This window comes from Myotis nattereri (genome assembly GCF_964212035.1).
Source record: "Myotis nattereri genome assembly, chromosome: 7".
Classification (NCBI taxonomy): domain Eukaryota; kingdom Metazoa; phylum Chordata; class Mammalia; order Chiroptera; family Vespertilionidae; genus Myotis; species Myotis nattereri.
The window spans coordinates 29,706,036-29,720,763 of record NC_138082.1 but is presented as its reverse complement, the minus strand read 5'-3'; the positions used below and the strand labels follow the sequence as shown (position 1 = coordinate 29,720,763).

At 38.3% G+C, this 14,728-nt stretch overlaps 1 protein-coding gene across 1 annotated transcript in view; it reads left to right on the top strand.

Moving 5' to 3' along the window:
- TRIP12 (thyroid hormone receptor interactor 12) overlaps nt 1-13,491 on the top strand; it is a 124,604-nt gene extending 111,113 nt beyond the window's left edge. The window contains exons 35-42 of the mRNA XM_081096220.1: nt 3,652-3,766; nt 4,063-4,217; nt 5,368-5,532; nt 8,435-8,599; nt 9,822-9,935; nt 11,674-11,768; nt 12,141-12,244; nt 12,950-13,491. Coding sequence (XP_080952346.1) covers nt 3,652-3,766; nt 4,063-4,217; nt 5,368-5,532; nt 8,435-8,599; nt 9,822-9,935; nt 11,674-11,768; nt 12,141-12,244; nt 12,950-13,146 — 1,110 coding nt within the window. The 3' untranslated portion in view covers nt 13,147-13,491. The remainder of the gene's footprint in view (nt 1-3,651; nt 3,767-4,062; nt 4,218-5,367; nt 5,533-8,434; nt 8,600-9,821; nt 9,936-11,673; nt 11,769-12,140; nt 12,245-12,949) is intronic.
- The last annotated feature ends 1,237 nt before the right edge of the window (nt 13,492-14,728 follow it).

The window sequence follows — 14,728 nt, the reverse complement described above, 5'->3', positions numbered from 1 at the left end:
TGGGAATTACCTGACATCTGGAAATTTTTTTAAAAAACAGGTTTACTAAGATATTATTTGTGTGTAATAAATGTACATTTTTAGGATGTACAATTGTAAGAGTTAACAAGTATACAGTCTGTAATCACTACCACATCATGATCAAGAAAAAAATCCAACCACCATCACAAAATATTTTCTTGGACCACTTTACAGTCAGTACCTGCTCTTTACCCCCTATCCCTGCCCCTGTAGTTTTGTCCTTTTTTACAGTCTTAATAAATGGAATTATACAGCATGTAACCATTTTTGTTACTCTTCTCTCACTTAGTATAATGCTTTTGAGATTCATCGTGCTGTTGTTTCCTTTTATTGCTGAGTAATAGTAATAGACTATTCATAGTATGTTTCATCACCAGTTGATGTACATTTGAATGTTTCATGTCAGTTAATATTTTAAGTTGTCTGTTTTACCTATGGAAATAACAGTATTTGGATAAAGGAAATAGACTGATTTGATCTGTGATTTCTACTTAGCATAGGGGTAGTATGCTAAAGGGAGAAAGAACTGACTTTAAAGCACCATCTTGTGGGTATCAGGTATTACTGCAGTTTTATTCATTTCTCTCTTTGCTTCTCTCTCCTCTTTCCCCTCCTTTCTTTCCTCCAAGACCCAGTGGAGAACAAAATGTATAAAGTCCCTACCATCATGGGACTTTTCTTTTAGTTTGGGGAGGTCAATACACACACACACTCATACACATGGCTATGAGATGAAGAAAAAGAAAGGAAAATAGGAAGATGGAGCATGATGGGGAGGGGACAGGGTGTTCTATGGTGACATTTGAGGAGAAGAATATCTCTAGCAAAAGAACAGACATGCAAAAGCCCTGAGGCAACATTCCTTCCTGGTGGCAGATGACTTGTGGCTGGAGGGTGGGAGGAGGGATCATAGGACACGTGGGCAGTTTTTTTAACCTGAGCTTTTGCTGTGAGTGAGATGGGGAGCCTCAGAGGGTGTGGAAGAATGATACAAAACTATGTTTTGTAAGGCTCTCTCTTAGCACTTTGATTATAGGCTGTGAGATGCCAAGAATGCTGGTGCAGAGACCAAATGAGAAATTGGTGATAAAAGTTTATATGTTTTGAAGGTGGGGCAGGCTTAGTGTTTAATGATTGGTTGCAATGTGGAGAGTAAGACTGAGAAGAGCCACAGATGGCTCCCAGGTTTGGGTTGGTGTGTGGGCTGAATGCTGATACCTTTCACTGCTGTGGAAAACTGACAAAGGGATGTGGGGGATTAGGAACATGTCACCAGGTCCCAACAGATCACTGTTTGGAAAGTTGAGTTATACCTTTGGTGGACTGCACCTAATCTTTTAAACTAGTTTGGATACTTTTTAAAAGTAACTGTGATAATCCTGTGTAATAAAAGCCTAATATGAAAATTGACCGAACATTTGAACAACTAGTCGCTATGATGTGCATTGACCACCAGGGACAAATGCTCAACACAGGAATTGCCCCCAGCCCGCAGGCCCCAACCAGCAGTGATGGGTGGCGAGCCTGCAGCGCCAGGCCAGCCAAGGCGGATGCCAGTGGGGGCCCCCGATTGCCCCACCAGTCACCCCACAGATCAGCCCTGATCACAGGCCATGCCTAGGGACCCTACCCATGCACGAATTTCTTTATTTCTTTTTTTTTTAATTTTGTTTTATTGCTTCAAGTATTACAAGGAGTATTACGTATGTCTCCTTTCTCCCCCCCCCCCCTTGACATTTCCCCAGCCTCCCTTACCCCCCAGTGTCTTATTGTCCATTGGTTATGCTTATACCCATCCATGAATTTCATGCACCAGGCCTCTAGTGGTAAAGTAGTGCCCATTAGTTGCAAATACCATGCACGTGAAATACAGCCTTCTGTATTTCAGGACAGTGGTTAGATTTAGCCTATAGACTTTGGTATTAACTTGTCCTTAGCTGCATATTTAGCTTATTGTCTGAGCTGGTAGGACCTTGATAGAACATGAAGGAATATCTAGGCTGAACATTGCCCCAGGCTCATGTATCTCATGGAGGAGGCATGTTCATTCTCAGCTGGCTGTACAATTTTCTCCGGGGTTTGTTTCAAGATACCAGTGTCCAGGATCAAAACGAGACCCACCTACTAAATCAGAGTCTTTAGGATGCACCTACCCCCCATGTGCATGTTAAACAGCACTCAGGAGATCCCAGTGTACCATGGGCTTGAGAAGCACTTGTGTACTTTCTGAGGCTAAGTTAGCCCAGTGTGTGCTGGTATGGATTCAGACCTCCCCTTATTTGTGTTTATTTAACAAACCGCTGTTAAAGGCTAGTGTGTGCTCCAGCACTGTAGAGGATACAGAGGTGAATTAACCATTTGTACGCCATAAGCATCTATAGACGCAAGCAGCAGACCTTTTTTAACACATTAAGCGCCTAGCCTGTTTTGTCTTCCGGATGGAAAGTATAGTGTCAGTCACCGGTGACTGACAAGGATACTTAACATGTTAATTAAACTCAAAATATCGTGGCAGTTAACTGGTTAAAGTTTCCCTCGGGTGCGATATACAGGCATATAATGAAATGCTGACAGTGAAATATGGTAAGTATTTAGTAGCTGAAATGTAAATCCTAAGAAAAGAAGCAAAGTAACTGGGCATATAAGGAGGCTTTTCCTAAGGAGATGACATTTGAGCTGGTTTCAGAGTTGCCATTCACCAAAGATAGAATGAGAGAGAGCCATATGCAGACCATGCCTTAGTCCAGTGGCTCTCAACCTTCTGGCCCTTTAAATACAGTTCCTCATGTTGTGACCCAACCATAAAATTATTTTCGTTGCTACTTCATGACTGTAATGTTGCTACTGTTATGAATTGTAATGTAAATATCTGATATGCAGGGTGGTCTTAGGCGACCCCTGTGAGAGGGTCGTTCGACCGCCAAAGGGGTTGCGACCCACAGATTGAGAACTGCCTTAGTCCCTGAGGGTAAGGTATATAGCTTCTTTTCTCAGGATACAAGCTCAGACCATATAGTTTCTTGGAGCTTGTTTCAGGATACCAATGCCCAGGCTTGAAATGACCCACCTACTAAATTAGAGTCATCCGGGCATGCCTACCCCCCATGTGTGCATGTTAAACAGCTTTCAGAAGATCCCAGTGCACCATGGGCTTGAGAAGCACTGATGTACTCTCTGAGGCTAACTTTGGGCCATAGGGAGTAGGAAATTAGAAAGGGATGCTAGTTCTTATTCTAGAACAGTGGTTCTCAACCTTGACTGCACATTAGAATCACCTGGGAATCTTTTTAAAATCCTGATTTCTGGGCCTCATCCTCCAGAAATTCTGTTTCTTTGTTACTAACGTTGTGGCCCCACCCCATAACAAAGAAACAGAATTTCCGGAGGATGAGGCCCAGAAATCAGGATTTTAAAAAGATTCCCAGATGATTCTAATGTGCAGCCAAGGTTGAGAACCACTGTTCTAGATGATCAAGACTGAAGAAATGCAGTCAGGTCAGCTGGAGAAATAATCCCTACTGCGTCCTGATAAAGAGTTCCTGTTAGTATCCACATTGCCAAGAGGTTTTCAGGTTAAAAAAAAGGGGTGCAAATTCTAAAATTTGAAATTGTTCTACTTTTATTCTGTAGGTTGGTACAGGTCTTGGGCCTACACTGGAGTTTTATGCACTTGTATCTCAGGAACTACAGAGAGCTGACTTGGGTCTTTGGAGAGGTGAAGAAGTTACTCTCAGCAATCCAAAAGGTAATATTAATCTGAGTTAGTCAGTCAATTTGTGTTATTCAGATCAGGTAAAGGGCCCTTGCAATTCATTAAATATATTTAATTTGTAGCAGAGGACCATTCTCTCTGACCTTAATTTATTTTAGCCTTTTTCTTATTATCAATTAAGGGAGGCCCTTCCAGCTCTAGGGGACTTAATTACATGATCTTTCTGATTTTGAGAATATTGCATTTCTTAAATGTTCTGAGTTACCAGTTTTTGTTTTGTCTTGTTTTGGGAGAGAGCATGTAAAGTTTGGTTACTTGTTCATTTACAGGAAGCCAAGAAGGGACCAAGTATATTCAAAACCTCCAGGGCCTGTTTGCGCTTCCCTTTGGTAGGACAGCAAAGCCAGCTCATATTGCAAAGGTTAAGATGAAGTTTCGCTTCTTAGGAAAATTAATGGCCAAGGCTATTATGGATTTCAGATTGGTAAGTTTATTTGCTTTTCTATAAATTTTTGTGTGCCTGTTTTATGAAAGTGCCTAATCCCATGTGCTTAATGCTGTATTTTTAAAACAGTGCTATACAAACTTTAATGTGCATATGAATTACTTGGGGATTTTGTTACAAAAGCCAATTCTGATTCAGTAGTTCAAGGGTGAGGCCCAAGATTCTACATTCTCATACCAGCTCCCAGGTGATGTCCAGATGCCAATCTGTGGCCCATGTTCTGCTAGAAGCAGAGGCTCAGAATCAGGCATGGTTTTAATGATATATTTCTGAAGTATTTGATATCATAGTTTCAATTCAGTAGGAAAGCATGAGTATGTAATTACACTTACAGTAATTTTCCAGTAGAGAGCTAGAATGAAAATAATCCAAGGAAATCAGTACTCACAGAGGTTTGAATATTTCTAGACTTTCCTCCATTTCCTCTTCTCACATTTTATAAACTACTTTGTATGTGGAAGACATTTTCATTTGATGTCAAATTCACAAGCTTACAATTTCACTGTAACTGAAGAATGGGCTGTTCACCAGTTATTTTAGAATTTCCATTTAATTTTCTTTTAATGATAATCAGTTGGTTTTTTTAACTCTTCCCTCTAAACATCGCTTGATATTGAGCCCTTATGGAGACTATATGTCCATCATTGAAAAATTATTTTATAGGGTCATTGTTTAAATAGAATACTTAAGTATTTTTAAAATTTCATTATATCAGGGCCCCAGATTGAATTTAAATGGGGATTCTTTTCATATAATGAGGGAAATAGTCCTTAATACGGACTGTTTTCCTCTAAGGATTATTTGACCTATTTAAATGACCTCTTGACATGTCAGTTATAAAACTGAGACAATTCTAGAAGCTGTGACTTAAAATATTTTGCATATTCGCCCTAACTGGTTTGGCTCAGTGAATAGAGCATCAGCCTGCGGACTCAAAGGTCCCAGGTTTCGATTCCGGTCAAGGGCATGTACCTTGGTTGCGGGCACATCCCCAGTGGGGAGTGTGCAGGAGGCAGCTGATCGATGTTTCTCTCTCATTGATGTTTCTAATTCTCTATCCCTTCCCCTCCTCTCTGTAAGAAATCAATAAAATATATTTAAAAATAATATTTTGCATATTCCCTTTCAGGTGGACCTTCCCCTTGGCTTACCCTTTTATAAGTGGATGCTACGGCAAGAAACTTCACTGACGTCACACGATTTGTTTGACATTGACCCAGTGGTAGCCAGATCAGTGTATCACCTAGAAGACGTTGTCAGACAGAAGAAAAGACTTGAACAAGATAAATCCCAGGTAGGCTTACAAGATGAGGAAACCTCCAAATGGATCAGTTTCTTATTGTAGAAAGATGAGGTCTTTGTTAAGTGGTTTGTATTTGACACAGTTACGTTATTTTAGAAAACTTTAATTTTTTTATCACAACTGAAACGTGATTTTATAATGTGTAAGATGGCCTATAATAACAGCAGTTGGTGAGTAAAAGGCTTGATTAGCAAATAAAATACACTCCTAACTGAAATCAAAGGCTCCTGCTTGTTAAATTTTATATGGGTGTTATGTATCTGGGCAGATACTATGTCAGGCTGAATTCTTTTAGTAAGCATTTGAATCAATAAAACTGTTCTTAGGACAGATTTTTTTTTTTTGTCCTGAAATGTGGCTGAATTTAGGAACAGTCCATTTGTTTCTAGAGAGATTTCAGGATGATATCTTTAAAAATCATAGTGGCTGTGTACTATATTTTGGTAACACATGTTGAAGTTTCCTTTAGATTTCATGGGTAATCTTGAGTTTTATATCATTAATTGATATTTTTTACTAAGAAGTCATTTCACTCAGTCTGAGATTAGTAGTGGTATCTGACATTACAAGAAGGCAAAGTTGTATTTTTAAAAAATGGCACAGACTCAGATAGCTTATATTGGGCAGGTAACATGGACCAAAGTTAAATCAACTCCCATTAAGAATAGAGAAGAGATTCTATAGAGTCAAAGTGTCATATCTATATTAATAAAAGGGTAATATGCTAATAAGACTGGGTCGATTGGCCATTTTCCAGCACCGACTTCTTTCCAGACAAAACCATGGTGGTGGGGGACCGAGGCAGAGGCTGTTAGGGGTGATCAAGCCAGCAGGGGAGGGCAGTTGGGGGTGAGATCAGGCTGTCAGGGGAAGGCAGTTGGGGGCAAACGGGCCGGCAGGGGAGCAGTTAGGCATTGATCAGGCTGTGGCAGAGGAATGGTTAGGGCAGTGGTTCTCAACCTGTGGGTCGCGACCCCTTTGGCGGTCAAACGACCCTTTCACCGGGGTCGCCTAAGACCATCCTGCGTATCAGATATTTACATTACAATTCATAACAGTAGCAACATTACAGTTATGAAGTAGCAACGAAAATAATTTTATGGTTGGGGTCACAACATGAGGAACTGTATTTAAAGGGTCAGAAGGTTGAGAACCACTGGGTTAGGGGGTGATCAGGCTGGCAGGCAGGCGAGTGGTTGGGAGCCAGCAGTCCCGGATTGTGAGAGGGATGTCTGACTGCCGGTTTAGGCCCTGTGGGATCGGGCCTAAACCGGCAGTCCGACATCCCCCGAGGGGTCCCAGATTGGAGAGAGTACAGGCTGGACTGAGGGACCACACACACACACACACACACACACACACACACACACACACAGTGCACGAATTTTGTGCATCAGGCCTCTCCATAAAATTGAGAGGAGCTTACAGTAGACAAGTTGGGGGTTTTAGAATGCCTTTGTGTCAGGGAGGATGATTAGTAAGGGAATTCATCTTAGCTCCCATATTAATTGGTAGTTGTTGGTGATTTTGGAGAAATAAGTTTATTAAGGGAAATAGCCAGATCTTTGCCAAGTCCATATTTTCTTTTTTTTTTTTTTAATATATTTTATTGATTTTTTACAGAGAGGAAGGGAGAGAGATAGAGAGTTAGAAACATCGATGAGAGAGAAACATCGATCAGCTGCCTCCTGCACATCTCCTACTGGGGATATGCCCGCAACCCAGGTACATGCCCTTGACCGGAATCGAACCTGGGACCTTTCAGTCCGCAGGCCGACGCTCTATCCTCTGAGCCAAACCGGTTTCGGCCCAAGTCCATATTTTCAATACAATATCTGTTTTCAGATTTTTAGAACCACTTAGGTTTACACTTAGCAACTTTGTAAGTTTTAAACTATTGTAGTCTTATTTAGGATCGATTATCTTTTAGGTAAATAATGGCCCAGGGATAGAAGCAAGGAAAGAAAGTAAAATCATGGCATGTTCCAGGTGCTTTACATATGTTAATTTATATAATCCACAACAACACTGTGAGACTTAGGTATTTCTATTATCTCAGTTTTACACGTGAGAAACCCAAGGCAGATAGGTTGGGGTAACGTGCTTCCCAAGGTCACATACCCAGAATGTGAGAGCTGGAATTTAAGCCCAGGATGCTTGATCTGGAACCCATAGTGTCAAATGTCGCAAAAAAATGATTTAATAATCAGTCTGTTTAAAATGACTAATTTTCTGCACATAGAGGAATCTCCAATCCAGAAACCCATTTGCCTTCTTTCTAAGAGTGTGACTTGATTTTTCTTTGTTGGAATCTTTTTTCACTGTAGTGCTATTATATGAATATATATTTGTTATTCTAGTCCCGATTAAGAATTTACAAGGTATTCTCTAGACTTGGACTTTGCAGAGAAAAAATATTTTTATTACTAGATAGTGCATTGTTTGTACTTACTTGAATTTATAATTTCCTAACTATATTGTATTACTCAGTATTGGCTATATACATATATTGAATTCATTAAGATTTGCCAAGAATTTATGAAAAGTTTGACTCCAGAGCCCACACTCTTTAGGTAGACCATTATGCATAGTATCTTGGCCTTTTTGAGAAATTTGATTTGAATATGATCAAATTGAATAGCAAACATCTCATTATGAAGGAACACTTAAGATCTTGTTTCTCATATAAAAACAGTTGGAATCGAAAGTGTTTAAGATTATTTCTTTTGTTATCTCAGTGACTTGGTCATGTGTAGATTATGACAAAAGAAAAAAAAATAGGCTAAGAGCTAAAAGAAACCATAAAATGTGCTAGCATGTCTTTTATTTTATAAACACAAAAACATAATTAAGTGAATGACGGTACTTGACAACCCCCTTCCCTTTTGTGTAGACCAAAGAGAGTCTACGATATGCATTAGAAACTTTGACTATGAATGGCTGCTCAGTTGAAGATCTGGGATTGGATTTCACTCTGCCAGGGTTTCCCAACATCGAACTGAAGAAAGGAGGAAAGGATATACCTGTCACTATCTATAATCTAGAAGAGTATCTAAGGGTATGTAATCGTGGCGTCCTTTGGGGAGAAGACCATCTGTGGTGATGCAGAGCTTTGCCTGTGGCTACTGCTTTGAAGGAGAGGGAAGGGGCCAGTCCACTAAAGCACAAGGTGCCAGCTAGCTGCCTGCACGGTCTAGTTTGAGACCTTTGACCTGTAGGATCACTGCATGAAGTTGACTTTTTCAGCCTTAGCTTTGTTTGTTCTATGAGAGGATATATTGGATATTTCACAATGCCTTATACAATCTTGAGTTTGCTATTCTTAAGCTTAAATACTATCTTAGATGATCACATTTCACATTTTGTCACAGTTTGAGTAGAAATTACTGAAAAGGAGCTATCCCTTGTGACTAAATTGCTATCAAGCCAGATAAAAATTGCCTCTAACACACACACACACACACGCGCGCACATTTGTGGGATTGATGAGGCTTTTCAAATTACCAATTCATGGTTCTTTACCTTTATAAGCTGAATTAAGGAAAAATAATTTTATATTGAATATAAATTATGTTTTAAATTACAACCCATGAGGTCTTTATTGCTACTTTTTGAAAAGGGTGTTTTTTTTCTTTTTTTGTTTTTTTTCTAGACATTGAGTGGAAAGAGCATTGTGTTCAAGATGAAATATTACCCTCAACCTAGACCTAACTCTTCCACTAACTTAAGTGTGGGATTTTAGATAGAACCTCTGAAAATTTTTAGCTCTGATTTCTTCACCATTTAGAGAGAGAGAGAGAGAGAGAGAGAGGGAGGGAGGGAGGGAGGGAGGGAGGGAGAAACGATAGTAGAGAACCTTAAATACTATTTACCTGCTGCTTTTCTTTCAGTTTACTATTAAATGAAGCATTAACATCCAGATTAAGGCTCTCTGAAAATAATTTATAATAATGTTTTTATTTTTATCTGAATGTGTCCTCTATTTCAGAACAAATAGGTTAGTCAACGTGATTGATGACTAGATAATGTTGGGCCAGTTACAGATGCTTTTTGTTATGTGACTGCATTTCTATAGTGTGCCTTTTGCTACGTGCACATACTTAGCAAAGGGTTGGGTTCTAAGAACTTAACAGGATATAAAACTAAAAATTTCACATTTAAAACAACAGTAATTGTTACTTGTCCATTTTTTTTTTTTTAAGTAATGTTTCACTGTACTTTGTTGCAGAAAAAGATTTGAAATGTTGTCACAGTTTGTAAAAGATTTTTCTCTTTTGCAGCTGGTTATATTCTGGGCTCTAAATGAAGGCGTTTCCAGGCAGTTTGATTCATTCAGAGATGGATTTGAATCTGTCTTCCCACTCAGTCATCTTCAGTACTTCTACCCAGAAGAGGTGAGTATCTTATATCTAAAATAAATGTTCATTTCTAGTTCTGTGCCTTAATTATCTTAGTGGGGTATTTCTGTGCTATTTAGTCAAAGACTCCACTGTTGCAAACAAAAAGAGGGTTGGGAGCAAGAGGTGGATTTTTGAGAAAGATAAAGCCATTTCCTGAGCAAGGAAAAATATTAAAACATCAAATATAACATTTTATACTGTATAAATAATATATATGAACTATATAAATATTCAGTGTAATATAAATATTAAATATAAGGGAGTGGGGTCCATGTGTGATTGAAGAAGCATAGTATCATTGTCAGCTGAGACCTGGATGCTTGATGGGGCGTGGGACTTAGGTGTCTGTACTGCTGTGGTGAGCAGGGAGAGCCATGGGTCCAGAATAATGAAACTGGTACTGAGGCGGTCACACTGTCTTTATTTGTTGTTATTTTTTATTAACCACATTTCCTGGATTTGATGAGACTTGGTTTCAAGATTCAAGTTAGTCCTTGAAATTTTAAGGAAGTGTTATAAATGTATTAATTGCCAAATTCAGAGAATACTTTTGAGAATGGAAAATATGACTTTATGCATAGTTTTTCTAGCCATCTTAAAATGCAACATGAATCTCAGACTACATGAAATGTCATAGAACCAGTCTAGAAGGTGTTAGGTTTCCCCAGTTTGCAAACCTTTTTTTTCAATACTAGCTTTAGAATACACATATTCGTTGCTGGCTGAATCTGGAAATCTTTGAATAACAGCTTTTTAATCTCATTATTTTTATGTCCACTTGGGTTTGGTAACTATTGAAGCATGTGGCATCCCTAGCACTTTAAAGCACCAAGTGTCACCTGGACTTGAAAATAGCAAGTGTTGCTCCCATATTTGAGTCCTGTTCCTCACTGCCTAGCTGTGTGACCATATCCAAGTAATTGTACCTAATCTGACTGCCTTGTCTATAAAATTAAGATAACCTCTGTCTCACTGAACAGGATACATGAAGTACCTGACAGTGACAGGTAGTCAGTATTAAATTTCGTATGTCCTAAATTGGATTTTCTCAAAAGTATATACTCATTCTGCAAATGGGCAGTTAAATTAAAGAAAAGATGGTTTGATTTGAAACTGATGTTAAGATTCTCCAAGGACACAAAGGCATTTTTTGCTTTCTAACAATCATTCTGTAATGGATAGGTGGGTCCCCATATAGCCCTAAACAACTGTATGGCATAGACATGCATCTCTTTACAAAATATGGAAAACTACCGATTTGCTATGTCTCATTTTAACTTACTTCTCCCACTGCTCTCCAGCTCAGTAGTCTATCTCTTGGCTTCCCTTATTGAGTACCCTTGTGATTCCAAAAGCCAGGATTTATAAAAATCTACTTGGTTAGAAGTAGGTTATCAGGTTAAAGCTTCTAAAGAACTGAGAAGAGTTAGGAAAACTTAAATCAAGTGTTTGTTTCAGATGTTTTGTTTGAAATTAAAGACTTCTCTAGAACTCTAAATCCCAACAAATGGGCAGAATTCCTATTAATGTACAACAGAAGGGGAAATTGAATGTGTAAATGCATTAGAAGAGCACAGTATCTAAAGCGGTCCTAGCAGAAGTCTTTGATATAAAAATGATACTCTTCCTTAATACATTCAGACCTTTTTGGCATACTATGAAACATATTGTATGCACTTCAATCTGTTATACAGCTATTATCTTAATTCTTTACCCTTATTTAAATGCACAGCTGGATCAACTCCTGTGTGGCAGTAAAGCAGACACTTGGGATACAAAGATACTGATGGAATGCTGCAGGCCAGATCACGGTTACACTCATGACAGGTGAACGCTGGGGTCTGCCAGGGGTTCAATTTATAGCTTAGAATTTGGTAGTCTGTATATATATATTGTAAACAATAAAAGGGGGGTATTTTCTAATTTGTCTACATATTAAAGGAGGTTTTCTGATATTTATAGTAAAACAGGGATATCTGAACAATCCCACACAAATCTTACTTATTATAACAGTAACATTCCACTTGAATTCTAGGTATAACAGCAGAAGCAAATTTGATTTCAGGGTTCATTGTAATGTGAATTCATATGTAGTCATACTTAAATTTGACAGTCTCTAGTTAATTGTGAGAGTTGGCAATGTGTTGTGATTCAAATCTGTATTTTAATATGAAATAATAATAATTATTTCTGTTGCAGTCGGGCTGTGAAGTTTTTGTTTGAGATTCTCAGTAGTTTTGATAATGAGCAGCAGAGGTTATTTCTCCAGTTTGTGACAGGTAGCCCAAGATTGCCTGTTGGAGGTGGGTACACTGTTGATGCCTGACATTGAATGTAGCTATAACTGTGTGTGTGTGTGTGTGTGTGTGTGTGTGTGTGTGTGTGTGTGTACACACTTCAGTACCAATAGCAGGATATTTTTTATTTGATTTACAGTGCCTCATAGTTATTCCAGTATGGTAATGTTTCTCAATTTTTGGTTTGTGAGGTAATTCATTAACAGATATAACTGGCAGGAAAACTCGTAGAGATTTATCTTAAACACACTGAAATAGGATTACTATATACTGTAATGCTGCTTTTGACATATGTACATTATGATCTTAGATGAGAAGGTATTCTGAAGTGTGAGTGTTCAAAGTTGAGTCCTAACATACTTCTATAGGTATGAGTTGGTACTCTTTTAAAAGTTAGAAGACATAAGAAACTGTATGCCTTCATGTTATGCAATGACTTTTTATAGTAAATAAAGCAAATGCCAGGTTCCATGCACTAAAGGTATATTGAATATGTAGGTTTAATCGCCAAGGAAGAAATAGTACCTTGTGTGTGTGGTAATATTATACAGCAAAGCAGTGTAGTGTTTTCTGATAGTCGTAGCATAAAAAAGGCATGCCTATCATTCCAGTCTGACTCCTCTCATGGCTAAGAAAGTGTTCTCTAAGCTGGCTGTTTGCATCCTGTACACTTACTGAGTCCTTGTTCTCTCTTCCTTCCCTCTAAATTAGGCTTCCGGAGTTTGAACCCACCCTTGACAATTGTTCGGAAGACATTCGAATCGACAGAAAACCCAGATGACTTCTTGCCCTCCGTAATGACTTGTGTGAACTATCTTAAGTTGCCGGACTATTCAAGCCTTGAGATAATGCGGGAAAAACTGTTAATAGCCGCAAGAGAAGGGCAGCAGTCATTCCATCTTTCCTGATTACACCGAGGAATGCAGTGTCTGCCTGTTACAGCAAAAGAAAACAAATCATGATTTCTTTTCTAAATGTATCACCTGAGTCAAGGAAACATGTTACTCCTTCTTGTTGTAGGAAAAACGGCTTGCAGATGATAAAAGAGACACTTGGTTGATATTCATTAATGGCCCCATGGACTTAAAGTGATCAGGCCCTAAACCATTGTTGTGATGAGGTTTCTTTAGCAAGTTCTTGTTTAAATTATCATTTATTTGATGAGTGAAGTTTTTAACTTGCTTTGCTGTGTGAAATTTGAAAAAGGGGATGTTTTTCCAGGCTGAAACAATAAATGTCGCTGTGCAGTTTAATTCTGGGCTGTGTGTATCCATCTAGCTAAGTCTGCAGTATTGTTTCCTCCAAAGATAACTCTTGTACATAAGTACAGAAATTAAAGCTCACGCTTATTTGACAAATAGTTCAGTAGGTTAGCTCTGTGTGCTTTTCACTTCCCTCTAATTTTTTCTCCCCGTTCATGCATTGTCTGTGCAGTTCACACAGTTTTTTTGTATATGACACTCAATTGTTACATTTTCATTAGCCATGGGCTTTTGTTGTTCCATGTTCTCTGAATTAAGATATAATTTAAAAGTCAAAACTTGACTTATACTGTCAATATAATTCAGCCTTTGTAATTGGGTGGACTTTTCTTAGAGCTTAGTTTTAATATAGTTGTAGGGTATTACTTGCTGGCTTCCTACCAGTGACACACTAGGAATGTTTACATGGTGATTCCAGCAGCCACAGCCCATGGAGCAGAGGCTAGGAAAGCTCATTCATTCATTTCTCTTGTGTAGGTTACAAAATGTACAGCTTGGGCCGTCCAGTATGTATTATTCTATGGCCAGAGCATTTTGAATTGATGTAAAGTTTTAAAGAAAACAAGCAGTTTTAATTCCCTTTTGGAGTAAAATAATATTTTTCTCCCATGTTCTTGTTTTAAGTTTTTGTTCATAGTCTGTCTTTCTTCCACTCCCCTCTCCCCTCTTCCCAGCGATAACTTGGGACAAACAGTTCAGCCTTTGTCTCCACACAGATAAAAGCACCTGTAAGCAATGCTCTGTCCAGTAGTTCTATGTGCTGATTTCTCAAATCTGCAATAATTCATCAGGCTAATGTTTCTACCTAAAAATAAATAATGTTTGCTTCACCTTTTTGTTTATAGTTCTGTGCTGTATGCATAATTTGTGTAGATGTATTTCTGAAGTAAATTGTTACATCTCCATGATTCCGCGTCATGGCTGATTTTGCTTTTCAAAGATTTTGTAATAGCAACTTGAAGAACATAAAAATGTGGAGAGAAAATGGGAGGAGACTCCTTCCTAAGGTCAAAATTAAGCCTATTGCATAAATTTGAGAGAATTTCCATAATTCAAATTTTTTGAAAAAGAGATGAGGTCTTTTTTTTTTTAATTGAACTTTGAGAAATCAAAATTTTTTTTGTTTTACTTACTGTTCCAAAGTTTTATTTAATTGATGTAGAAACCCCTTTGTTCCTATTCTACCACTGAGAAGAAACTGAGTGGCTTGTTTTATTTTGATGACTGT